Source organism: Haliotis asinina, chromosome 15 (assembly GCF_037392515.1).
Source record: "Haliotis asinina isolate JCU_RB_2024 chromosome 15, JCU_Hal_asi_v2, whole genome shotgun sequence".
Classification (NCBI taxonomy): Eukaryota; Metazoa; Mollusca; class Gastropoda; order Lepetellida; family Haliotidae; genus Haliotis; species Haliotis asinina.
In genome coordinates, this window is record NC_090294.1 from 14,913,765 (window position 1) to 14,941,414 (window position 27,650).

General features: G+C 38.0%; 1 protein-coding gene across 1 annotated transcript in view; it reads right to left on the reverse strand.

The window, feature by feature from the left end:
• Positions 1-508: 508 nt before the first annotated feature.
• The window catches only part of LOC137265416 (G protein-coupled receptor kinase 5-like), a 35,937-nt gene continuing 8,795 nt past the window's right edge, over positions 509-27,650 (reverse strand). The window contains exons 2-16 of the mRNA XM_067800813.1: positions 26,689-26,784; positions 25,254-25,366; positions 12,644-12,721; positions 11,656-11,759; positions 10,649-10,741; positions 10,198-10,402; positions 8,034-8,224; positions 7,664-7,701; positions 7,244-7,333; positions 4,017-4,105; positions 3,626-3,745; positions 2,933-3,070; positions 1,871-2,008; positions 894-1,028; positions 509-625 (exon numbers count right to left, since the gene is read on the reverse strand). Coding sequence (XP_067656914.1) covers positions 605-625; positions 894-1,028; positions 1,871-2,008; positions 2,933-3,070; positions 3,626-3,745; positions 4,017-4,105; positions 7,244-7,333; positions 7,664-7,701; positions 8,034-8,224; positions 10,198-10,402; positions 10,649-10,741; positions 11,656-11,759; positions 12,644-12,721; positions 25,254-25,366; positions 26,689-26,784 — 1,649 coding nt within the window. The 3' untranslated portion in view covers positions 509-604. The remainder of the gene's footprint in view (positions 626-893; positions 1,029-1,870; positions 2,009-2,932; positions 3,071-3,625; positions 3,746-4,016; positions 4,106-7,243; positions 7,334-7,663; positions 7,702-8,033; positions 8,225-10,197; positions 10,403-10,648; positions 10,742-11,655; positions 11,760-12,643; positions 12,722-25,253; positions 25,367-26,688; positions 26,785-27,650) is intronic.

Consider the following 27,650-nt stretch of genomic DNA (forward strand, 5'->3'; position numbering starts at 1 on the left):
CCAAGAAGCCCACCGAAGCTGCACAAGACGACCATCGGTTTCACTGACAGACAACGCATGTCATCAGCTGACTGATGGAGAAACAGCTTCATGATTCGGAACAACACGCTACTGCACCAAAATGAGAAGTCCGATGCACTGGTGTCAACTTCCTAGAAGTCTTTGGGGATCTGCCTCAAGTTAGCTGTAGTTCTGATCCTTCCTGGCAAATACATCCCAAACCTCATGGATCTCACACTAATGTACCAATTGTCATTTGGCAAGCGGATGCATATATATATTTATATATGTTTACATCAGTAAGTTAGCACTCTAGTGAAAGGGTCCAAGTTGAATTTTTTCGAGTGAACACTACTGAGGCAAGTTGATCTGACCATTTACCCAGCAGTGGTGATTCAGTCAACATGACATGACACACTGAATTGAGTGATATTGGATGACTCACAATGGCAGCACTCTCGCTGCCTCACACAAGACTTATCCTCTGTTTCGACCATCCAATCGAATCTCTAAAACTGAGTCACAAGATCCACAAGACGGTCAATCACACTCTACTGTTTCCATGGTAATGGGACTTGGGCTGTACCCTGGAGAGGTTATTCCTTTAAGAATAATGATCTCGGTTCTGAAAATGAAAGAGGAAAATCATGACATTCTTCGTATACAGCAATTATTAAATGACCAGAATTTTGTCTATCATCAGGGTCACAGACAGCGATTATTATAAGGGTAAATCTACAGTTCAGTCACTGTATATTGTAGAAAAGACTGTTGTTTTGAATGATGATGTATGCAGGGATAGAGAGAGATAGTTACTGACTCACAGAGATCACAAAATTCATTCAGGTTTAATTTCGTGTGACATATTTAAATATTTTAATACAGACACTAACCCTTCGTCTGTGAAATAACCTATCAAAGAAGCCCCTTTGTGGAGGTGGGGGCGGCATGTCTTCTATAAGATCCGGACTAGGTCCTCCGTCAAATGCAAACTGATTCAATTCCTTAAAGCACTCAGTCTCTATCATCTGAAAAACAACATGGAATCTTTTCACAAACATGCCAAGGATATCTTTCTAATATCATTAACTAAAAGACATTATACGAATACATCTGTGTCAAAAAACATTCAGCTAATACACTTTCTCTTCTCTGATCACTACCAGATACTTACTTCAAACAAACTCTCTATTCTGTCACACAGAGACATTCCTTTACTACATGTCACTGCATAATTTGATACATATTTTTCAAATTTCAAATTAAATAACAAACTATTTTGAAGGATTATAGAAATCATAAACCATTTTGGTATCAATCAGTTAACAAGAAAAATATTTTGAGGAATACTCAGGCAAAGTGAGTAGGAAGACATTACTCTAATGTTTTAACAGATCAATAGGAAATGATACGAAGGTGTAATATACTCCCATCAAAAGTTTAGACTCACTAGTGTAAGTGTAGCCACTTACTTTAGGCAATAGTTCTAAACCAAATTTTGCAAAATATTCCATTCTGTTAAAAGGTATTGTTTACACATAAACTGATGCATCTTCATAACGTTGAAAAGATTATTGTCATGAGTTCAATAAATGATAAAAATCAGTGAAAACTGGAAAATTGTAACAAAACTTTACACCAAAACACAGCTGTTCACAAACACAATATCTGCACATACTTTTCAGTGATTTGATGCACGATCCTTGTGCAATTCATCTGCATAAAGACTGCAGCTGCTTCCCAGAAGTTAGCGGAGAAATTTATTTTCCATGTAACCATATATACATAACATATAATAAGTGTATTAAGTGCGTCTAAACTTTATATGGGAAGTGTGCATGACTGTGATGATGAAGAACAAGGAAAATACCTCATTCTGCCAAGGAATGGATACGCTGCCTGTGTTGAACTTGCTGTAGAAAGTGTCATCACTGGCATCAAGGTTAACACCCTTCACAGTGGAGAACTGCTCTATGTCCAACACATCTTTGCAGTACACTGCCCGAGGCTGAATATATTGAAAATCAAACCATAGTCATGGGGGTGAGTCTAAAACAAACACCTCTGTGTCAGTATTGGAAAAAATCCTGTACTTCGGCTGCAACCACACCAAAACATAACTGTAGACTTTCAAATGAAGTTATTTTTGCTGTGAACAACATAGGACCTCCAACAACAATGTTTGAAATAATTGCAAGCCCAGAGGCCGAGCGTCAGTGGTTATTGTATCAGGCCAGGATTTGCAGGCCCTTGTGGCCTTCAGTAAATTATCTATCCTTTTTTTTCAAGTGGAAACTTTACCAAAATTGTTTTCTTTATTAATGTTCAGGAATGATCCATTATATATCATGTTGCAATCACTTACAATTTCACTGCCTTGTATTTCAGCACTTTGTGCAAAGGAAGGCCAACATCCGTCCTTAACAATTACAATTTTTTCTCTGACCCACAGGCTTCGCTAAGTGACTGTGAAAATGCACACTTTGAAGTCTACTCAATTTTTATTATGTGTGACTTTTATAAGATGGACCTGCAAATTTCAACCAGCAAACTGAAGTATTGCAAACACTGCACAACAGCACCATGAGACCTAATTCCTCTGAACAGAGCCAGGGAATCTTCTAAAATAACATCATAAAATTATAGCATCACTGTTTGGTATGCTAAGGGTTGGTATGGAGTGCTCATTGCAGAATCAAAGTAATAGGGCAAGTAAATGAATATAAAATGCTCCATAGAAAGTAGTAAAACATGTTACACTTGGGATTACACTAGTAAAGTACAAAGTGGGGCAAATACAGGATTCAAACCCACACTCTCAGAGTCAGGCACCTAATTGCCAGCACACACAGTCAGTCATCTATTCAACAAAAGCCACCATAGCTTCCACAAAAAAGGAATTCTGACAACTATCACATCTGTTTATACTTACATCTGGTACAAAGGGGGGTTCACACATTCCAGCTTCTAGCCTTCTGAAGTTGATATTTTTGAAGAACGGGTGAGCTTTTACCTCAGCTGCACCCTCTGAGCTGCACCCTAACCGGCATGTGGGGTTCTTTTGTAGTAACTGCAAAGAGAATATGAAATACATGCATTGAGATGGGTGTAATCGCACATGTTTGTGGCTGAATATTGTTTGTATTTTTTTTTTTAAATATGTACCAAAAAGCATATGTGATACTTTTCATGTCAAGTCTTACCGAAATATTATTCCTCAACTCTGGAAACTAGGGTTTGATACCAATAGATTTGCAATACTTTAGCTAAAACAGAAGCATTTCACAACATTTAACAACTGATTTTACTAAACTTCAAACAACTCTGAATAGCAGTATAACAGTGGTAACTGAATGAAAGCTATTCCACACAGTGGTAGAGGAAAGATTCTTGTGGTCAATGACATGGACAGTTACTAATAACACATTAAGTTAAGTAACACTGCTATAAACTAGATGATATTGTAATAACCAAATTCTATTCTAAGTCACGCAATTCCACAAGAATGCAAAAAGACATCATCGACCCTGGATTACCCTAACCCAGAGAACTTCACTTGCTGTCAGCTAGCTAGGAATATATATATATCTACTGAGTGATACTTTTCACAAGAGTTTTTACTCACCGCTTGACATACTGCCTGGCAGTCTTCTGAAAACTTAGAGGAGTAAGTCTCTGTGTCTTCTTTGACCCGTCGATCTACCTCGTCCCTTTTCACCTTCTCCTTCCGCGCCCGGAATGGGGCCTGAACAACAGGAGCAGAGTTCCACAATACAACACACATGCTTTACATACAAGTACTACAGGGATTGGTGTTCAGAGTTTCAATTAGAATCTCCTGTTGATAACAAAACAGCCAGTCTCCAAATAAATCCTAGCATCCCCGCAAAGAATATTAAATGGTTAGTTGCACAAGTCTTCCGACACTACATGTTAGAACTAAATTCTTTCTTATTCACAACGAATATCACTTTTACGAATATTAACTATGTGGAAATCTCCCATGTTGCTCTCACCTTGCCCTCTATCATTTCATATATTATGCATCCAAGGCCCCACCAGTCTGGGCTCATTGTGTACCTCTCGTTCTTTACCACTTCAGGTGCTGAAACAAAAACAGGACATTCTGATAGAGCATTTTCACTGGTCAACTGAACAATGTTTAAGTGTAGCTTTTTTTAGCCTGATAACGGTGTAAGACCATGATGCCGCTCGATGCAATGAACAAGAAGCTGTTACCCATACAGTCCTATGCTTCGTACTGATCCAATTTGTCAGCACTAACAACAAGCTATTTAATATATCATGATCATTTTAGTCTTTTGGCAGTGAAACCGTACCAATGAATTTCACTTTCAACAAAAAGGTTAATCAAATATGTTATTTTCTGAATAAAACTATGTTTCACACATATCCTGACTCATGCTTATTTGCTTATCTCGGCCTCCCTCTATGTGAAGATAGTGGAACACTTGAAATCCCTTGAAGTTACCTCCTTTTGAAGCGGACATACAATCACACTCACCCAGTCAACCCGTTTCCTGCCACACTGGTCACATGACCAGTCCTGCTTATCACTCTCTCCCTAATTCCAGAAGCCCGACATGAGAATTGCAGAGAATCCAACATGTCTGAGTGGGGTGGTAGGGAGGGCTTGACATCAGAATAAGTACAACATATCAATTTTATTCAGAATATTATGTATTTGCTTACAGAATCCGACGAAACGGTGGTGACTGTAATGGTCCTGATCTTCCATCCGTGAAACGGGATGACATCCAGTCGGACTTCTCTTCTTGTGAAGCGATCGCTGACTGGAACGTGATGATATCTAGATCAGCTATCATCCTCCTAGTGTCTGATGCAACAGCATGTCAAGATTCCTACCAAGACAAGTTGCGACCTTTCACATGTACAAGTATCTTCATTAAGAGTACCAGGGGAGTCACATCCAGTCCAACTTTTCTTGTGAAGCAATCACTGACTGGAACGCGACGGTACATAGATCAGCGAGCATCCTGCTAGGGTCTAATGCAACTGTATGTCAAGATTCCTATCAAGACTAGTTGCAACCCTTCACCTGTAGAAGTATCTTCATTACACAAGTCACTTGAAAAAGAGTGATATTTTAGATATACTCATTTCTTCTCCCAACTAGCTATTTATAGCATCTCCTTCTTCATGATGTCCTCATCACAGAGTTGTGACCCTTCCTCAAGTATCTCCTTTACAAGTACAGGGTCATCATCACTCTTGATAAAAAGGGGCGAGTTAAGGTCAGTGCCTTTGTGGAACCGTTTGTTGTTATGGTACCACAAGTGGCTTAAACTGATGATACCAGCTACGTGCTTACTGGTGTCTCGTAGGTAGTGGTTGGCAAACACTGTGGATAATCTCCACAAGCAGCCCTCCATTATCAGTGCAAGCAAGCTATTTCCATGTCAAGATTCTAACTTCATGTGGACTGGAGGCTCGTGGAAGTTCAAGTCCTGCTGCTTTGTAGGCCCTCAGAAAAACAGCTCTCATCCATACTGAGATAGTGTTTTGGGACACTTCCGTAGGTGTCTCAGTAGATAGTGGGGTGAATAGGCACGTGAACTTTTTTTGATCTCATGATGATCGGTGTCGAATCGTGTATGATTCAAGTCCAGAGCATATATTTCTGACATCAGTGTTGCTTGACCTGATCAAGTGAATACTAATGCATTCATTTACGACATGAAATGATTGCTTTTTCAGAAGGGTTGTTTTCCGGGACAAGATCTGTAACAAATCCATGTCTATATGTTTCGCACAAATGCAACAATAACAACATTCACTGATCCCCTGTTTATTGAAGTTAACTCGCCCAGCCACTTGTGACATTTGACCTCATGGTCCATGCATATGTAGAGTAGCTCAGGCCAAGCTGTAGTTTCTCGATGAGTACTGGAAACCATTATCTCAATGGCCAGTAGGTGTGACAAAAGTTGCAACATCATCGTTTATTTTATTTTACCAATATCTTTCAGTAGTACAACCACAGACGGGAATGCGTAAGCATTCATTCATTCCCATGAGATGCTGAAAGCGACTGTTGCCTATGCAAACGGATCAGGTGCTGGAGATACAAATATTGGTATCTGTTGAACCTGGTGGCAAACATGTCTATCTGCGGTGATCTGAATAACTTACTAATATCCACTGTTTCTTAGATGGTTGTAAAGGACGTGATACAACATCTGCCATGATGGTGCACCTGGGATGTGGAATGCCTCTATGCATTCGTCGACGATGTCTACGAGTCATCTCTATTCTTCCGCAAATGACTTTGCGTGTGGTCTGAAATGCTTCATTTGGTTGATAGTTTTCCCTGTGCTGAATGTCGGGGTGATCTTCATGTCCGTGTGCATCCCTGGGGTGGTCATCATTTAGTGAATTCTTCTATGCAGGCCTGCTTGTGGAGACATCACCCGTCTGTGACGATCGGTGAGTCCTTGTGGCTGTAGCAATGTACGTGCGTACAGGCACTTGCTGAGTCGATGAAGACTGCATCCTATAAGAGATGGTACAGCTGATGGTGAATGATACAACTAATGATGAAGATCATCGTTAACAGAAACGTTCACACAAGGCATTGTCTAAAGTGCGTCTACATGATACAGCTGATGGTGAAGATCTTGTTCATCCGACGGACCTGTTGCAGCTGCTAAATGGTCACGCATCCAACATGCAGAGGGTAGAAGTTGTCGACGGCTGCGTTGAAAGTAGACTCTCTGAAGGTCATTGTAGATGCAGTAGATGATGAGTCTAGTAGATGCTGCATGTTGTGCTAATTCCCTGAAGCTCTGTATCTCAGGTAGCAGGAGTCGAGATTCGTCATAGATGTCTAGTTCGTCTGGAGGGACGATATCATCCCTTACAGACTATGTAGAAGAGCTTGTCCGTTGTTTCAGCAATGTGACCAATGTGACTGCAAACAGGGGGGCTTCCTGTGGGTGAGTGTGATTGTAAGTCTACTTCAAAATAAGGTAACTTCAATGGATTTTTAAGTGTTCCATTATCTTCGCATAGAGGGAGGAGATAAGCAAATAACCATGAGTCAGGATAAAGAAAAATATAGTGAAATAAAGATCACAAATCCTCATAATCTTAGAATTCAGAGATCTCACTTCATTCCATTTACTTTTCTGTTTAAACTGAAATTCATTGGTACGTTTGGTAACAGACTGTACACATTCTTTCAGGAGGTTGCAGTACTTACCCATGTATCCTACTGTTCCAACACGCCCCCGTATTAACTCTCCAGCAGGAATTTCTACAGCCAACCCTAAGTCTGATATTCTTACATGACCTGAAAACACAAACTGTCACTCTGAAACCCTCTTAAACAAGATGTCAGGGACACCTAACATTCTGGTTGCTATTCTGTTAGCCAAAGAATAGAAGACAAACAAGATGCCATCAACCACCTACTTGTCCAGCATGAGCTTTAGATCAATGCAGTCTCAGCAAGGAAGTCATTTTTGCTATCATTCTTTAATAGGCAATAGTCAGCTTTCAAACTTAAGCAAAAACACTGAATCTTACTAAAACGTATGCAAGCCTATATTTGTATTATTTAACTATTTACATTACAAAGGAAAGATAAAATGATTAGAAAAGTCACAAAATATTTTCTTACCATAATCATCTAATAATATATTTTCTGGTTTCAGATCTCTGGAAAGATACAAACAACATCAATGTTTGTGATACGTGTACAATACTAAATATTCCCATGTATGAAGTTAAACACCTTAGTTGACAATTACTGGAAAATAACAATGGGTTATCTGGTGAGAACAAGAACGTTCAAATGAAATATCTGAATTGACATTCAAAGAGCCTTGTCATTCACCATCAATATCAACTCGAATTGATAATTCCAGAACTACTGTTACACTAATTATAATGCCACTGACACAATTCCTAACACTATGAACACTTCCATGTCTCATGTTTTATGAATGAACTAACATAATGTTTTATATACAAGGGTACACTTCACTCACCTATAAACTATGTTTTCTTTATGTAAGTCTGCCAGCCCACATGTAATTTCTGCAGCATAAAACCATGCTCGTTCCTCAGGGAAGCCTGGATTGCCCATATTGTGGATGTGGAACTTCAGGTCACCCCCATTCATTATTGTTAACACTAGACATAGAGCTTCCTTTGTCTCAAATGCATAGGCTAAACTAACCTGAAAAAATACATATTTGATAAGAAACATATCCACTGAAAGTTGGTTCAGCGTCAAGCATAATACACTGAACAGCAAAAGAAATGCAAGTTTGTTTTTTGTCAAGAAGAAGACATCAATATGAATGCTCACTTGTATGAGATTTCGTTTTTTCAAAACTTGCATTTCTTTTGGTGTTCAGTATATTTGAAAATGCAAATGTCAAGATGTAATACCTGCTTATCTAATGGTCCATATGTGAACTTTGACTACTAATCTTAGGCAGAATGTTTGTTGTTTAACACAATAGTCACAATATACTTTCTGTATGATGATAGCCTCCTAATAAACAAGCCCTTGAGTAGACTGCCCAGTGATTGATATTGTGAACACAATCCACTGGGCCACAATGACACTGCATGAACAATGTCTGAATGTCCTTCCAAACCACTTAGTTGTTTCTTATGACTAGCAAAGGAAGCTAACGAGCTGTCACCTTGAATACCTACAGGGCTGTATGCCAAATCCAAGACAGCACTGTGTTACTCTTTATGGCTTTATACAAATATTCAACATTTTAGCTGAGGTTTCCAAGAGGACACGTCATCGTCCATAGGATCATAGGATCATCTAAATAACCATAATAATGACATTGTTACAAAAAAAACTAAACAGGTCAATGATATAGTAGTCCATCCAATACTAAGCTCTCAATTGGCACTTAGAAGTCGGACAAACAAGAATACATGACACGTTTTATGACAATTGTTAAAGGAGTAAGAATTAGCTCTGAAATGTTGCATATGAATAAAAAGAAGTTGTTATCCATAAAAGGTGTCATGTGCCACATTGTCTCTGTCCCAAGTCCACTCTGAAATTGAAATTTGCAAACTCTGAATGACTATGGTTTTACACATTGTAAGTAAACTTATCCTCAGTACTTTTCGTTATATTCCATTACTGAGTCTAAGAAAACCTTGTGGGAGGTCGGGTCAGGTAACCTTTGAGATTGACCAATTGAAATTTGCAAACTCTGAATGACTATGGTTTTACACATTGTAAGTAAACTTATCCTCAGTACTTTTCGTTATATTCCATTACTGAGTCTAAGAAAACCTTGTGGGAGGTCGGGTCAGGTAACCTTTGAGATTGACCAATTGAAATTTGCAAACTCTGAATGACTATGGTTTTACACATTGTAAGTAAACTTATCCTCAGTACTTTTCGTTACATTCCATTACTGAGTCTAAGAAAACCTTGTGGGAGGTCGGGTCAGGTAACCTTTGAGATTGACCAAACAGAACACAGCTTACCAAATCGCGAAAGTGTACATTCACATTTGAACTTTTTACCTCGAAAAGGTTCGTATCCGAATGATTCCGAATGCTATTTAGCGTACGCTCGCATCCAGGTGATGCACACGGCATACGTACAACCATGACAACGGTGAGTAAACAGTCACAGAAAATAGTGTTTTGGGCAATATTCAAGGATGTTATCTTGCAGAAATATTAGCTAATGGTAACCATGTCAACAGAAACCCCAAAAAGCGTATATACTGAAGCTAAAATAACTCTGTTATATGCAGATTTTTGTTTCTGAAGAGATCTGTGTAAGTGACCTGAATAGTTCAAAAGTCCCTCCAATCCCCAAATAGTAGCCGTTGTCTGATTGGTTAAATCATTGGTCGCGCAAAGGTTACCTGATGCGAATTTCTACTAGGTTTTGTTAGACTCAGCGATGGAGTGTAAGAAAATACACTTAGACTAAGTTTACTTATACTGGGTTTTACACCACTTTTAGAAATATTACAGCAAAAACATGGCAGGGACACCAGAAATGGGCTTCACACATTTCTATCCTTTGAACCATGGAGTATTGAACCCTGGTCTTCGGCGTGACAAGCCAACACTTTAACCACTAAGCTACCCACAGCCCCTTGAAATATCTGAATCTGTACCTATGACATGATGTACTGTCAGTGTCACACATACCACAAACCGAGAGTTGATTTTCTGCAAGATCTGTTTTTCATTGAGAGCCATGGGTTCCCCCTTCCTCTTCTTGATTCGTTTCTTCTCCAACTTCTTGCAGGCGTACATCTTGCCAGTGGCCCGCACCTGGCATGCGCACACCTCACCAAACCCACCCTTACCAAGCACCCGATACATCCGGAACGTGTTCTTGGTCACAGGTTGACTACAAAGATATGTAACAAACGTTACCATCGACTTGAACTATTATCCGCACAGTGATAGGTCATAACAAATGATTGTACAATTCTATTCTTGTACGATATGAACAAATGCTATTAACAGATTAAGAGCTGAAACATACACTACTGACTCTTCAAACATTAAGCAGGATGTTTGCATTAATATGTGGCATCAACAATATTGCAGATACATTTTATCACTTGTAAAGACTATTCACACTTCTGCATACCTTTCTAACCATTTCCACTGTAAATAGCGTTTGAAAAACATGCTCTCCAGAAATTCTGTGAAGGGTTCTGAGTTCAGGTAATCCTTCATGACCCTAAAATGAAACAGATGAAATTAAACTTATATGTAAAACATAACAATGTAGCGGTCTTTGGAAGTCTCTGTCTACTGCCACAAATAAAGAAGTAAATGGATGTGGGTGTGAATGATTTTATCACAAAAGTGCCAGAAGGTGTTCCTTAAATAAACTACAACATGAGGAAAGGACTTCTTGCAAAATTTTCAGTTCACGTTGACGTTAAACAACCACTATAGTTAGTTGAAGTGACCTCTACTTCGCTCAGAGGCATTAAATAAATTCACTTTAAAAAATCCAGATTCTGTAAAAACCATGCATAGTTCCAAACTAAGGGTGCAAGTTTGAAATTCTAGCTATATCACATGTTTCAGAAAGTCTTTTGGTTTTCATCTTATATTTATTTCTTATTTTACGTACACACATTTTTCTGAATTACTATCACCAATAAAGATACATGGCAAATGACATTCCCTCAAAGACAAAACATGTAACAGAATGATGTTTCGGAAAGTCAGTAGGAATCACTTGACTATAATGAGGCCTAACAGGGTCTACATCTTTACATACAGTCAAATATGAGACACTGACATTATCATTCTGACATCATACAATTGACTTTGTGGAGGATCCTTTGGGGCTCATTTCATTCGAGGTTCATAATTCTGAATTATTCTAAATACTTCCAATGTACAACAACTTGAATAAAACTGACATATTCAAACTGAGGAAGCCTCATTAAAGATCACAAGCACTCTGTTTTGACTGACTTATGAGCACAGCTTGGTTTTAACATGCACCCCCACTTATTTTGTACGATCATATGAATGCATGCTCACAGTGTTAGCCTGGCTTTTAAGTTACAGGCCCATTTGTAATTAAGTACGACAATGACAATCAATTGCAGTACTTGGACATTTTGCTTTCCTCACCCTGAACATGAACTGAAGAGTTCCTTGCTGGAGTTTTTGACTGCCATGGCTTCTATGACTGCAAGGATTTGGTTGCCATTAATCTGACTCAAGTAGTCACTGGACTGCAATATTGAGAAAAACAGCTGATGAAAACATATAAACTAAGGAAACACTAGTACAGTAACACACACTGAAAATAAGAAACAAAAGTGCCGGATGAAAGGTTTCACCAGAAATATGAAACTTACTGAAAGGATAGCAGTAGAGAAAAGATGGCAGAGATTTCAGTAAGTAAACTCTGCATATGCATAATACTGGCCTATACTGACCATTCTTGCTGTTATGCATTAAAACTGGCACCAACAACTTTAATTCCTTATGTTTGAAGCTTGCCATGACAATTCTCATCCTGTCAGCTTAACGAATGACTGTTCTGATTCCACTCTAAGATCTTGTGATTAAAAGTCCTATCCCTAATGCTCCAGAGATGATACAGATATACCTTCCACAACTTGGTACAAGTATAAACTAGAGAGTCATGATCCATTAAACTGGTGGTTGGATTGTACGTGCAAAGTCTTATTTTCAGTGTGTTTAGAAATAACTACAAACAATAGGACAGATGACTTGCTATTTCCTTAGTCCCGTGCTTGACCCATGAAGATCTGGGTTAGAATGTACCCTCTGCAACCCATACTAGTCGCAAGAAGTGACCAGCAGGATCGAGTGATCAGACTCACTGGCATGGTTGACACGTCACTGGTTCCCAATTTGAAAAGATCAACGTTCATGCTATTCATCACTATATTGTCTGGTCCAGATTTGATTATTCATAGACCGACGCCATATAGATGGAATACTGCTGAAAGCAGTGTAAAACTAAACTAACTTACTCACTGACCAGTATACCAGTTGAGTCGACTACAGCTTTTTACAGCATTGGACAATGAAGCGGTGTGCTTTATTCACAAATGCCCATGCCTCGTACTGAACAGGGTTGTCTTACCTCTGCCTTGAGGTATTTTCTCACAATCTCCTCGGCAAGGGCCATTCTCTTTTCATCTGGAGCCAACTCATATTCACTCTGCAACATTAAAACACCATGATCACAAATCTTATCTAGTATTTCACACTGCCAAGTCCTCGTAAGTTCAGCAGGTAAACAAATCAGACAGTGAAGGCTGCAGACAGACACTACATGTCAGATGGGTTAATGTGAAAGCAGTGTGTTAATACATCATGGTCGTGTAAACCAGGTACTTGCTCTTATCTTCCAACATGTCTTGGTGTTAATAACACAGCCCACCTGCCACACTGAAGAGACTAGCAATGTTTCATCTACACTTAACTCTTTCATGCTGATAATTCCTCTTCAGTTAACAACCATATTTATCACTGTTTTAATTATGATGCATACGATAGCTTTGACTTCAGATTCAACAGCTTCATCCAAAAATAATTCTGGAGGAAGGTGCTATAAAAGAACGACACAGTGACATCACTTCAAAACATTCCAGTATTTGATCGCTGTTGGCGACATAACACACTCTAAAATCAATTATAGCAGAAAATTTAAGCAAATTCATCAGTGGTTTTTCAATACAGTTAGCACAGGCCATATTCATTTCACAAAAATACAACCTCTCCTTCATCTGATCATTCACAACAATCTATCTAAAACACAACTAACCTAATTCCACAACACATATTTTTTTCAGAGCAAGAAGGATACCATTTCCAACGCTTCCTGTCAAATCAATATGGGACATGCATGTATTAAGACTACTTTCCGGTCCCTGAAAATATCACCTTATGATACAAGCCTGAACCGCCTCAAAGATGCTAAGAAGCTAATAACCATTACAGCACTTTTAACTTGGATAGAATGAATCAAGTTATCTCTTCTTCAGTTAACTACAGTGACATCATGTTGTGGATTGCAGGATATAAGCAGTTCTTTGATGTACTTTATCTGTTTTGAGTGGAGCTGGGAACACAAGTGAAATCATGCTGCCACTAACGACTGCTCTCACTGTTTCAGAATGCACGTCATGGATGTCCAATATAACAACCACTTATCAACTTTGGCATTGGCAGCCATGCCCTGCCAGGGCAAAGGGGCCATCTCAAACTATGTCCCATCTGCGCAATCATTAAAAAATGAAAGGCATTTATGTTTTCAAATGGCAATTCCTTCTATAGAAGAATCACTTACAATTTGCCACATCATCGTCTTTATGGATCTATGGTATCACTGCCAAATCTATTGAGAATTTGTAATTGATTTAAGAGATGAAAGAGAGCTTGCAAATGATGACATGTTGATAGGTACAGCATATAGCTGTGACTATCTATGAAACCTTTCTTTCTCAGCTTTTACAGAAACTTCAGGTTTAATCTTCTTGTCTCAAACAAAAACCCAATAAGAGCACCTTCACTTAAACTCACTGACATGGTTTATGTACTACACTTGTAAACAAATTTGACACAGTATACACATCTACTAGCAAACAAGGATAAGTTGGAACAGTGCAGAGATCATGTTTATGAATGTAGCCAGTGCATGGCAATGAGCAAACATAATTAGTTAGTGAAAGGTAGAGCATATGTAGGCTGGTACTAGAGATGACATGATTCACACTTTGCATGATACAATATCCATTTCATGTGATTCAATATTGATTCATTTTTATACACTTATCAATTTCTATTATAAGTCTACACACATAGCTAGTACACATGCAATGCATGACGATGGAATTGATTCAGCATGTAGCTGCACGTCTTGCTTGTACAACTCTCATGTGGTTAGTGTAGCAAGCCGTTACAACCTCATGCCCCTCTGTTCGCAAATGACAAGCTCCAGTTGGGAGCATTCATGCAATTATCAGGTTGGTGTTCAACTTATCCTTGTCTACCGGTAATTTATTGCACTTTTATATTCCATTTCTACAATATATTTTGACAATGAAAAATATGTAACTGTACCTAAATAATTTACACGACCTCTAAAAAATCATATCTGCGCCACCGTGACCATAGCAAGTGAGTCGCTTATCAAACGCACATTCAAACAAGTGGAAAACAATTCTATATGCATAGCAAAAATTACAGGTAATTAATTCCCTAACAAACATTAAAATGTTATCATAGTAATGTGGACACGCATTCACTTTGACTACTGATGCTATTTTCACTGACATTTACGATCAAAGCGGAAAATTACACCCAAAGTGAAGTAACTCTAATCTGAATGTGTAATCCTAACAAAACACATAACTAGTTAGGCATTATAATATCTATATTCCATACAAGGTAACTGTAACTTCTGTACTAACATTTGCTATGCACGTTATTGACAATATCATTGCATTTTATGACACTGATAACACACAAAGAACAAACATCTGAAACAGATTGACATAACATTGCACTAGACAATCTTAGAGTGTTTCATTCAATATTACATAACACTATATTTTAAAGAACAAAGACATCCACAGATTTTGACACATTCCCCACAGTAGCTTGAGCAGCAAGTGTGGTGGATATAAACACACTGAGACCAATGTTGGTTAGAATAGACAGGGCCACCCTTGCCTAATGATGACGGATGTCTTCTTAACAGGTACAAGAGCCATGATTACTTGCTTGATGGGGGAAATAAATTTCCATGGTTTGTTGTAATTACTAACTCAAAGTGGCCTTGCAAGAAATGGAACAAATTTCTCCGGATTCTTTGATGTCAGAAGTTTTGTGATTGGGTGTAAAATAGTTAGGTCAATTTTTCTGCTTCCCTTGCCTGCAGACAGACGATGTTCATAACCCGATGCTGGTACACCATCAGGCGTCATTACTTGGGGAATGGGAAACTAACGTATGCTGAAGCAGTGGCAGCAACAATTATAATGTTATTTTTCTATTCAACTTCAAGTAAACAATCAACTTTTTAATCGAGACATATCACTCTTAGAAAAGGGAATTAGGATGACTGCCATTGAAGGAGCAGTTCTTCACAGAGTAATATCTTGTTCCAATATCTGAAATCAAATTAAACATCTGCCATGAAACTGCTTTATCCCAATGATCATTCAAAAGAAGGAACCATGGACCAAGTATTGAAGTGAACCATGTGTAAGTTGAAAGACAACACACTACAGCTTCATTCACCTGATGAAGGGGCAAGTATTAGCCCAGATACCTCAGGTGTAAATAACAAAGTTGCACATCCATGGCAAAAGTCTCAGAGATCTGAAAGAACCTATACTAAGAACTAACAACCGTGAGACTGTTATAACTTGTAGCAATACTACCTACAAGCTTTGTCTTCAAAATAAAATTTTCAAACAAATGAATTCAAAAGAATTTGTGGCAAGCAACAACAATTTCACTGCCAGGTTGCACATTTTATTTTGTGAGCACCCAAAGTTTATCTTAAACATAATTCACATACCAACTTTTACTCAAATATGCAAAATATGTTTGCTATTGAGGACAGTAAATGCCACAGTTCCATTTCGAGCATGTTTTTGTCTTAACCACTTGACATGGAAAGACTTATAACACATAGTAAAAGATTCAGGAGACAGGTTTTCCAGTTTGGTTTGGCATTAAGGACAAACCTGTAAGGTATATTGACAGAGACAGCCTGGTGAAATTACTGGGTACCTATGTGAGCAATAAATGATGTGCTTACTATCATCAGCACAAAAATGCGTTGGCTGAATTCACTGAGGAGGTCAGCGACACTTTGATACAGAATATGTAATTTGTGGCAGGGGAGAAAGGATTGACATCCATAAACATTTCTCTCTTTGTGGGTGTCGCTCTGAAACGCCATTCAAAGAGTTTATACAGTATGGTTCAAAATTATTGAGAATAGCTAAAGCATTTCATATTATTAAACGAGAACAAATCAGATAAAATTGAATGTATTGTGAAAGTGAACTGACCTTTTCATTTTGTGTAGGTAACAATTTAATATTTTATCAAGTCTCCTTGAGCTTCACGGCACAGTCTAAGACGGGTAGGCATACTTCCTATCAGAAAGGTTAGTGTCTCGTGAGTTATGCTGTTCCAGTATCGGACCACTTCTCTCTTCATGTCTTCAATTTTTGTCAACCCCTTTTGATTCACACATTCCTTCATCATCCCCCAAATGTTCTCAATGGGATTTAAGTCAGGACTATATGCAGGAAATGGTAATACAGTCACATTTTTCTCCTGAAACCACTGCTTGGCATGTTTTGCTGTGTGTTTAGGATCATTATCTTGCTGCAAAATCCAGTCATTTCCATAAAACACATGTGCACTTGGAAGGAGAAAATTATCTAATATGTTAGTGTAGCGTTGACTTGTCAGATTTCCCTCAAACACACACAGCGGGGTCGTTCCTAATAAGGATATCCCTCCCCATACATGAAACTTTGGGCTGTATTTAGGTCGTCGATACAACGGTGCTGACGCAGACTTTGTCCATATTTTCACATTTTTGGGATATACCCATATTGAGCTTTCATCAGTAAAAATCACATTTTCCCAGTCAAAGTTTTCATGTGCCAAACACCACTCAACACGCCTGTCTTTATGTTCTTGTTTCATGAGAGGAGAAGGAATTCCAGTCTTTTTCTCCCATCCAAGATCAATCAAATTTCTTCTAACTGTAGATTTTGCTACAACTGTTGATCCCCTGTCTATCATTTCATACCTGATGTTGGAGATGCTTGCCCTTTGCTTTTTAGACGCTAAAATTCCCAGCCGGACGCGATCTGAGAAGTCCAATTTTCTGGGTCTCCCTGCTCCTTTCTGGTGCCCAAAATCCTTTCCCTCTTTAAACTTCTTCCTAATCCTATACACGGTAGAAAGAGGAGTTCTTGTTCTCTCTGCCAATGTATTTACATCATCAATTCCTTGATTACACAACTCAAAAATCAACCTTCTTTTATCTTCAGCAGACATTGTTGACAGTGCTGAGGAAAATGACGTCTGCTACAAATTCAGGGGAGGTAACTCTAATTGTACTATAATCAGTAGGCCAAGATGAGTTACCTCCCTTATACCATTACTTAGTTTTAAGTATCAGTGAATCAGTTGAGGTGTTAGGATAGCTCAAAGTAAGAAGAAAAATTCTCAATAATTATGAACCAGACTATATATGCTGTGTACATCCAATGTATTTTCATTGTTTAAAGATTGGACTTGGTAACAACAGCAAAGCTGCAGAGGCTATCCATTTGTAAGATGTTAGTAGTGATTCAAAGGCTTTTACACACATTGCTGTAGTCAATAAATCTTAGTATCAGTTTAAATTAGCGTTCAGCAAAGAAATTTTCACATGGATTTTAAATATACAACAAAATAAGTAGAAAACAACAATGGACTTGAGCTGATGCCCTTACTAACTTGATGATTAATGGAAATAAATACGCATCGACTTGAATTTACAAGGCTAGCAACACAGAGAAGTTACTGGGGGAAGTTACGGGCATTTAGTTATTTTAAACATCAATGACGATTTAATTCTGTAGTAGTGAATCAAAGGCTCTCTGAGAGAGAAAGATGTACCGATTGGCCACTAACACCGAGCCCACGTGCACAATGGAACTTTGGCCTTTGCAGTAAGTAGATGTATTCATTTTCTGGCTATCAGTATTATCCTTCACTCCATCTAAACTGTGGGTATGTTAAATATTTTTCTAAATATATCAAGGATAGGTTTGGGTCCTATAAAGCAAGGAGTGTCGAAGAAATGAATCATATTTGTTTGGCTTTTTGCTGTACAATATTTCAAAAATTCTTGGGTAATATATCACCACCACTGCGATATGATTGTTACTTGGTGCCTACAATGCATATCTTCTGTTAATCTTGGGAGATACAGTGGCTTTGGGATGATTCAAGATTCAGCTATGTAAAATAATGCTGAGCTGCCAAGCTGCACATGTGATTGATGCTGCTTGCAGAAGATCACACAAGGTCAAAAGTAATATCTCAGAAATTATAATATCACTTGCATGACTGTACATGGTTTGAAATTGCTCTCAGTAAAGGCCCACTGTTAGGCAGGCACATAAATGGAATGAAGTGCACTAAACACCGAAGACAGAGACAGAGATTGAAATCCTTTCGTTTCTCTTGATTCATGCTGAAAAGCTAGCATGCAATTTGCAACTGAAACACCAACTGGCTGACATTTTTTAAATTTTACCATTAACCGGCTCACCACACATCAAGAAGGAACCTTACCAATTTCATTCCCCACACGGAAAGCTTTACCAAATTAATTTTGAAAACAAAACGAAAGTGACGCATAAAGCCTGACTTGTTACTCAGACAGAAAAAGCTTTTCATCGGTATTGGCTGTCACTAGTGTCAGTGAAACACAAAAGAAACTGTGGAATATAAGAGCAGCTGCATTTGTCAATCAGAAACTCTTAGAAAACATTTTTGTCAGCAAATACCTTTCAGTTTTATTTCCTTAAGGAATATGTGACTTTTTAAACAACAACGTAACTGATATCATTAAGTGATTATCTGTACAGAGAAGTTGGTAACCACTTGAGACTTAACATTAGAGGTAATTGAAAATGGAAAATCACAAGTCCTCATGAATGAGCGAGTGAACGCTTTAACCACTAGGCTACCTCACTGCCTTTATCACATGATGAGTAGAGAAAGATTTAGAACTTGCATATCATCGGTAAAAAAACTGTCCTACAAAACATCTCATCTGAATACACTAAGTGTGGATTTTGTTGGTTGAGTACTTTACTTTCTTCAGCTGCTGGAAGATGCAAGTGATGAACATTAGATTTTTCTCTCCTTGTTTTGACAATCAGTTTCAAAACTAAACCAAAATAGAAAGGATGAACGCAATATTGTAAAGTATTCACTTGTTAAACAAGCAAACAGGTAATGAAGTCAAGAGGAGCACTTGTCATGATCCTTATGCGTTAATATAAAGGGTTTTAAGACTAAAAATTAATAACCAAGTATGAACTGAATATTTGATAAACATGAAATCAAAAATTTACCACCAGGCCATGAAGTCGAACATGACAGAAAAACATAAAAACATCAATCATAACAGGTGACATAAAACCTGATGCTCCAAGAAAATGAAAAAGACGGGCACAAGAGCATTACATACATCATCATGAAGTCACATGACCAGTGAGGCAAGGGAGGCTGGAGAACACAGCCTCAAAATTGTCTCAAGAAGATATGCATGTAGTTCCAGAACAGAATTACATGACCAGGACAAGCCACAGAAAAGGATCAAGAGGAGTGCAAGAGATGTGCACCGAAATCCTATGTCCTATCACATGTTTAGCCCAGCAGCTGGGTGAGAGAAGCATGTAAGCATTACACCACCGTAGCAGGGCAACGAAATGGGGCAGCAGCAGCAGCAACAGCAGCGAGCCCAACAAGAGAGGTATTGATCCTCTTCCACTCCCTCAGCCCCTAGCTGGAAATCACATCATTCTCATGGGGCATGGCATTTAAAACCAAACACAAATGGGTGTCAAAAAATTCCTTCATGTTTCATTTTATGAGTACTCTATGAGCATTATGCAAACGAGATCTACTTTGATCCCAATCAAATGGGTTGGCTACGCTGGCCCAGACCTATTTTCAGTGGAATCTTGGTCACACAAGGCATTGTCTCAATTAGTTACTTAGATGTCGGACAGATTCCCATCGAGGTAACAACTTGATAGTAATCCAGGAGCTTGTAGCAGCAGAATGTTTGTCGGCCATTATGTTCCTTTCTAAACCTTGGCAGTATCAACATACTTTATGTCATAATCAACGATTCATCAAAGATGGTTGTATCAAGTTCACCAAATGGGGATATCCATTGGTCTGTATGTAAAAATACCAAACGATTTACATGATTATTATATTTGTAAGTGCAAAGTGTTATCATACTGCTGATATGAGAAAATGTGTACTATATATGCACCTGAAAGCACATTGGACTCTGACAGAATGCATACCAAGCATAGCTGTTACAAAACATGTTGAAAAACACACCATGACACATCATACCACCAGGACCTATATATTTGCCAGCTCATCACAGATACCTATGTTTAGTCACTCCGTGGAAGTGACAGAACAACTGATCAGGTGACAGAACATTCAACTACCTGGAAAGCCAAAGTGATTTTCAATCTCCTGTACAGCATAATCTATAAGGAATTTGATGTGAGAAAGAAAACTGTCAAAACAACACTTTGTTGGTGCACAGCAACCATAGCCCACACAAAAGAAGTCACATGTAAATAAACATAACAATGACTTGCTGTAATTTAGTACAAACCTAGATGCAAGTGTTTATAGAGTTGCTGTTGACCCGCTATAGCACGAAGTGTCTCTAATAGCCCTGTTTAACACATCACTGGCCTAACTTATCTTTATGTTCCTTCTTAAAATACAGTTCACATTGTCCTTTCCATAATCATACCCTTAAAACATGACTGACACTGACTATAAGATTGCAGTAAATGGAACCTACATAGTATCTTGTCAGTAAGTGATGGTTAAAGGCTTAAGAGTATATTAAGCTGAACTTTATCTCAGCTGTGTTCCAGTGACCAATCAACAGAAAGTCAAATTAAGGATCTTTTTCTTTGGCTTACATGTGCAAAATAACTCTGAAATTAGTATACATTAGTAACTTGATGTTTCTTATCAATACACCATGAGCACAAGATAAAGCACATGAGCACATAAATTTAATCAGACATAATTCAATGGGTTGAAAGTGGGAATTCCATGAGGTTATGGGTATACAAATTTCCAGCTGCAATCACTGGCCTTCAGTGGAGTCATCAGCTGGAGATGGGCACCAGTCACAGATGTAGGTAACTCCAAATTGTTTAATTAGAGGCAACAAAGAGCTTTGTTGTCCTGGACACTTTCAGTAAATGTTATTTGTTATTTTAGCTTGTTGATTTTACTCAGCTTAAACAAAAAAGGCACAGCCTAAATCAAATTTTGGACAAGTATATACATCTAATGCACACAGAAAGTCATTAATTACGAATGACTATCGGTACTAATTACTGATCAGTCAGAAAACCTTGATTATCCATATCAAATTCTTGATTCGGGGTGTTGGATGTTACAAGACAGTGGTCAGTAGTCATTTTGAGGGGGGCTTAAACATTAAAAAAACCCAATAAAAATAAAGGACAAGGTGTCTAGTTGTATCTTAAAGGTCACATGCAACGTAAAACACAACTTTGCCAATTCTGATACCTTTCAGTACGTCACTTACTGAAACAAATCATCAAAAATGCCTATTCAGCCATTTCAAGCCATTTCAAGTCGTAAAAAACCAGATGGAAATAGCCAGCCAAATCAGAGTTCAAACGATTCACTAATTTTCCCCAGCGCTGGGGGAAAAAAGTGGTTTCAAAAGTTATGCTGTGCTGCGGTCATAGGTGCGCAGTGAATAGGTTTGCGGAGCTTGAAACTGTATGCCTGGCCGGAGTACGAGGTCATGAGTAGCAGTCGAATCTTGGTTGCATACACTATAGAGTATATAATCAACTCGTGACATGAAAAAACATGTTGATTGTGATGAACAGGTACTGTCACAGAGAAAACTCAATGTATTGTTTATTGACACCTATATGTCTGCCTGCCTGCCTGCTAATGACAATATGCAATGCACAACTTCAATCGCTGACATGTAATTTGAAATTAACACCTATCAGGCTTATAAGCCATAAACAAAGGGCCAGCTAAACATATGGGCAAATGAACCAGTGGCCAATGAAAAGGCCATGTTACACTTCAGTGCACACCTACTGGTTCTGACTGCTTCATTTCCAGGGAGGTAAACCCCGGTACAAATATTGCACTTTGGATTTGCGATTATACCCTTACAATTTTGTTAAGTTGTTTTTTCTTAATCAGCAAAGCATTTTATATCTAATAAATAAGTGATAACTGTGTTTTAATTATGCTTGATTGTTTGGTTGCATGTGACCTTTAAAAATGAAATGGCTCTATTGAAATGCAGATTGCCAATCTGTAAAGAAATGGCTGGACAGCTGGTTCTGTTTTAGATCAAGTGCTGCAATGGTTGTAAATTTTCAAATTAGAAACATGTTTCTGTTGTGATTTTGTCCATCATCAAGTCATCATTTATCTTATGGATGATAAATCCCAAAACTATCATCATCATCATCATCATCATCATCATCATCATCATCATCATCATCATCATCATCACACCAATCAACATCTCCTTCACTGATGTGGTACATCTGACAATCATTAATACCATTGGCACATGCTATAATAATCTTCACAGGTAGGAGAATTTGTGTTTTGATACTGGTAGTGATCTTTTAAAAACACATCACAACACACACATGTTAACAAGAAGCACTTGGCAAGCACCTCCCATGAGAATATGAATCCCTCTATGCTGCTGTGATGCTTATCTTTCATGTTCACATATAAACTATTCCACAGGTAGCTGTACCAGTCTTTCAAGGAACTTGATGATGAATTACACATGCTTGTTACATTATTCACAGCGATGCATGAACACCAAATTTCTGTGATCATAATGACGTGAATTAAGCGAGCGAGTTAAAGCTACTAGAGCCACTACACTACACAGCCACTCTACTTATTATTGGAGGGAAGCCCAATGTGAAACAGGTCATACTACTGATGTTCGTCACTGAAAGTGAAACTACTGAAGGTGAACATGGACTTTCAGCACCGTGGATTCAACGTCTACTAATTTGAATTTTAGGATCATTTTCAGGACATGTAAATGTTAAGAAAATGACAGTTATCAGCTGGAGTGACCAGACAGAATTCTAATAGACTGGGACTTTGGACTTATCCAGAGCAAAGCAAATGAATATCCTTATAGCAAATGAGGTTGAAAGTCCAAAGTAGCACACACAAGTCTCGTAATACAAATCCACATTTTTACATGAAAAATTCTACTGATTTGAAAACCAAAAACAGACAGGAATTGGTAGAATGCTGCTTCATAAGAATCTTTTGGGGAAAATCTCTTTAACAGTAATCAAACACAGTGTGGTATGGACGATTTGTCTGGAGTAGGCCATGTGGTGAACTGCGTTCTAAAAATAAGGCCAAAGCTTTATAAACAGTGGTCAGTTCCCCAGACAGGGCCACCCACAACAACTTTCTTCTCATCATAACCTTCCATGATACATGTCTATGGTGCACACGTCACTTTTCCAAATTTAAAAATATTTAATCACTTATCATGGGCAATGCCTTTTCACTGAAACAAACTTCAGTAATGTGGTGCAATAGTGCATTTGCTTCAATGGAATTAAATGTGGGATTCAACTTTTCAAACTAAGTTTCAAAACAAAGGTAAAACACTTTACAAATATACTCAACCAAAAAAGTTAAGGACAACCCATATTGATTATTGGGCTGGTCTTTAACTTTTTTGGATGAGTATACACGTATAATGAAAACCTTTTTTGAAGATAAAACATTCACAAAATATCACACAAATTCCCAAAAAGGTTAACAGAAAATGACATGCAAAAAAAAAACACTTCACATGTATAAAAACATTATGCGCAACAGATGATGGTGCATTCAAAAAGTGGGAGCAAGGATGTATGCCCATGTGAGCGAGTTTGATTTAAAACTGCTTTAATCATTATTTCAGCTGGATCCTGGTACGACAAGTTGACAAGGGAGGAGACTTCGAAGTGAAGTATGTTTTATGAACACACACATACAAATCATTTTACTGAAATCCACCAGGTTCTTGCTGACCAGCAAGGGGACACAATCACGGTAAACACTTCGCACCAAACCCAGAACCGTAACATCCTTACATGATTAAAATACTCAACTTTACAGGGTGAGTTCTTTCTGATTTATGTTGCATGTCACCTTTAGCAACATTCCCACTTTATCACAGGGCAAGAAATACCAGACATGGGCTTCACAAATTGCTCTAATGTGTAGAATCAACCCCTGGTCTATGCATGGCAAACAAGTAAATGCTTTAACGACTGGGATGACCCACAGGCCCTCTGTGAGTGCATTCAGTGGTTCAAAGTTTTTTTCAAACCCAGTTGCCATAGAGCAAATGACTTTTAGAAAATATATATAACTTGTCCTGATTTATTTTACGCTTGCAAAGATTTCTATGACATAATTATGATGACGAAAATATGAAAGAATAAATCAACATGGTATCTCATGATAATGTTCACTGAACTATTTATTGAAAAGTGATAAGTAGCAAAGAATGATAACCCTACTTTATTACCTTTGCAAAATTTAATACTTACATTTTGAGCAGACGTGAAATGAAATCCAGGTTTATATGGAGTTAGAAACCATAAACGGTAATTATCGCGTAGCCCTTGCAGATGCCATTATTTGATTGGCCGAAATGAGAACTGACTTGTGCTGGTTGTCGGCGAATAGGATTTTTGAACCCCTGACATTGTAAAATCTTAAGACACCCTGTGCCATCAACTTCAACTCCCTTGACATAAGTTCATTTTCACAAAACTTTGGTGGACAAACAAGAATGCATCCAAAGATGGAACATAAAATTTTCTTAATGATTTACTTACCACAGAATCCAAGAAGAAAATGATCCTAGCAAATGCAGGCTTTTTTACACAGAACAATCGAAACAACTCCCTTCCTATAGGTTGTTGTTCAACCAAATACTTGTAAGTCATAGCTGAAAAAGAGAGAAAAATGTTTCATTGCATGAAACAAAAGAGATCAGAAAAAAACACAACAGAAACACACAAAACAAGAACAACATGGCACTGTAGCTCACCTGACATATATATATATACACATAAGGGAGTGTGTTTTTATGCTTTCAGTAATATTCCAGCAACATCACAATGACATGGAGGCATCGAAAAAATGAAAAATAGCAGTTTTGGAAACACCCAGGAAAAAAATAGTGGCACTGACGGATTGTGATCTTCTCTACATTTCTGACTGATTGTTAAGGTGCAAAGTCTTGCATGCAATGAAAAGCAGCATCACTGAACTGGTAAAATGTACAAATGACTGGTATTTGAAATGCTAGCCTGTCACAATGTCAAGCTGTAAATAAGAGCAAGCACAAATACTGATCAAAACTAGAGTGAGTGAGTGAGTGGCTGAGTGACACAGGTTTCACATCGCTTTTAGCAATATACCAACAAAATCACAGCAGTAGACACCAGAAATAGGTCACACCTGTTCCCCCACAATCAAAACATGACATGCTATGTATCTGGACTCTTTGTTTTCAAGCATCGTACACCATACGACAACCTATGCTGTGTTGGACTAATGGGAAACAGATCGTAAAAGAAACATGTTATACAGAGATGACACAGAACCATATTCTGTCCCTGAAGGGAAACTACAACATTACATCTGATCATGGTGATTAATCAGCCACTGTTCCCTCACGATGCTAATTCTGAAAAGTGAATCTACTATAATATATAGAACTGATATTGGTGAGATCTGGAATAGCATGAGTGTACTGCCACAAATCACCATCCGCACCAAGATAAATGTTACATTCTAGCACAGAAAATTTTCAGCATATTCACATGAAGTTTATTTTATTGATAATCAAGTCAGAGGAAACAGAAATCTTGAGAAGACTACAATTAGCCCAGATTTGGCTCATACCATCATTTTCAGTAGACCTTGGTATTTTCTAAGATCAGATACCTCACTTTAAGCAAACGCTTAAATATAATGCCTAATTATATGTTCAGGACTACTTACTCACTCACATTGTTTCACAAAGTCTGTAAAAAGACACTGATATTAATCAATGGTCAATTATACTATCCAGTGACAACCAGTGATAATTCCACAAACCTAAACAGCTGAGAGCCGACATTGCCTACGACATTGCCTACGATGTTCATGTTAAGTAATCATGGCACTAAGCTTTCCTTCATGTTCATGCTTTCGATCTGGCAGATAAATTCTGATGGATATCCTGCATCAATTGTCATGGATTTCATCAATGCAGATACTTACGTATTTTTGTCTTCATATCCATGCATTGTGATATATGGGGGAATCTCAGTATCTGCTTCCATTTCTTACTTTTTCCTTTTCTTTTGCCGCCACCGCCTGTAAGACAGAAATGTTCAATAAACCACTGTGGTATGTGTGTACAACTTTAGCTCCTAATACAAACACAAAATCATTTGTATCACATGCCTCCTATACAATGAGTGAGTGAGTTGAGTTTTACACCACTTTTAGCAATATTCCAGCAACATCACCGTAGGGTACAGCAGTTGTGGGCTTCACACACTGAAACCATTTGGGGAAAGCTATACAAAGGAGATGACGGAAGAAATCCCTGGAAAAATTAATCACCCTGACATTTTAAGCCATCTTAGTCCCCACACCAAGTATTCATGCCTGTTTTGTGGTTTCATCAAGACACGACATGTATGTTGAAAACAAAGTACAAATATCAATTCAATATTATTAATATAGTGTTAATTAACCATGTTGGACACAGATGATATTGTAATATTGGTTCAGGTGTATTTAGATGCCGAGCTAAATGAGCTCAAACAGTTTCACTAAAAAGAAAACTACCTCAAAAGTAGGTCTAGCTTTCAATCCCAATCTTATACTGACGAAACTGACTTATTAAAGGATAAGATACTCTTCAATTTATCAGTCATAAGCCTTAAGGCTTAAAACATATTCTTAAACAGTTTATCAACTTGTAGAATTTCAGTCACTTATAGGCTACTATACTAATATACTGTTACTATACCTGTTAGTAACCAAGGTAACATGTGCTTAGGATGACCTATGTATCACATTTCAAATACCACTGAACACGAATATTAGGGCTGCAATGAATACACTCTGTGGCAAATATGATATTTATCACGAGTACTGGGTAATGAACAGAAATAATTATTCACAAATACAATATTGTAGTGAAGTGATTGATGCACAATATGGAATCCCCA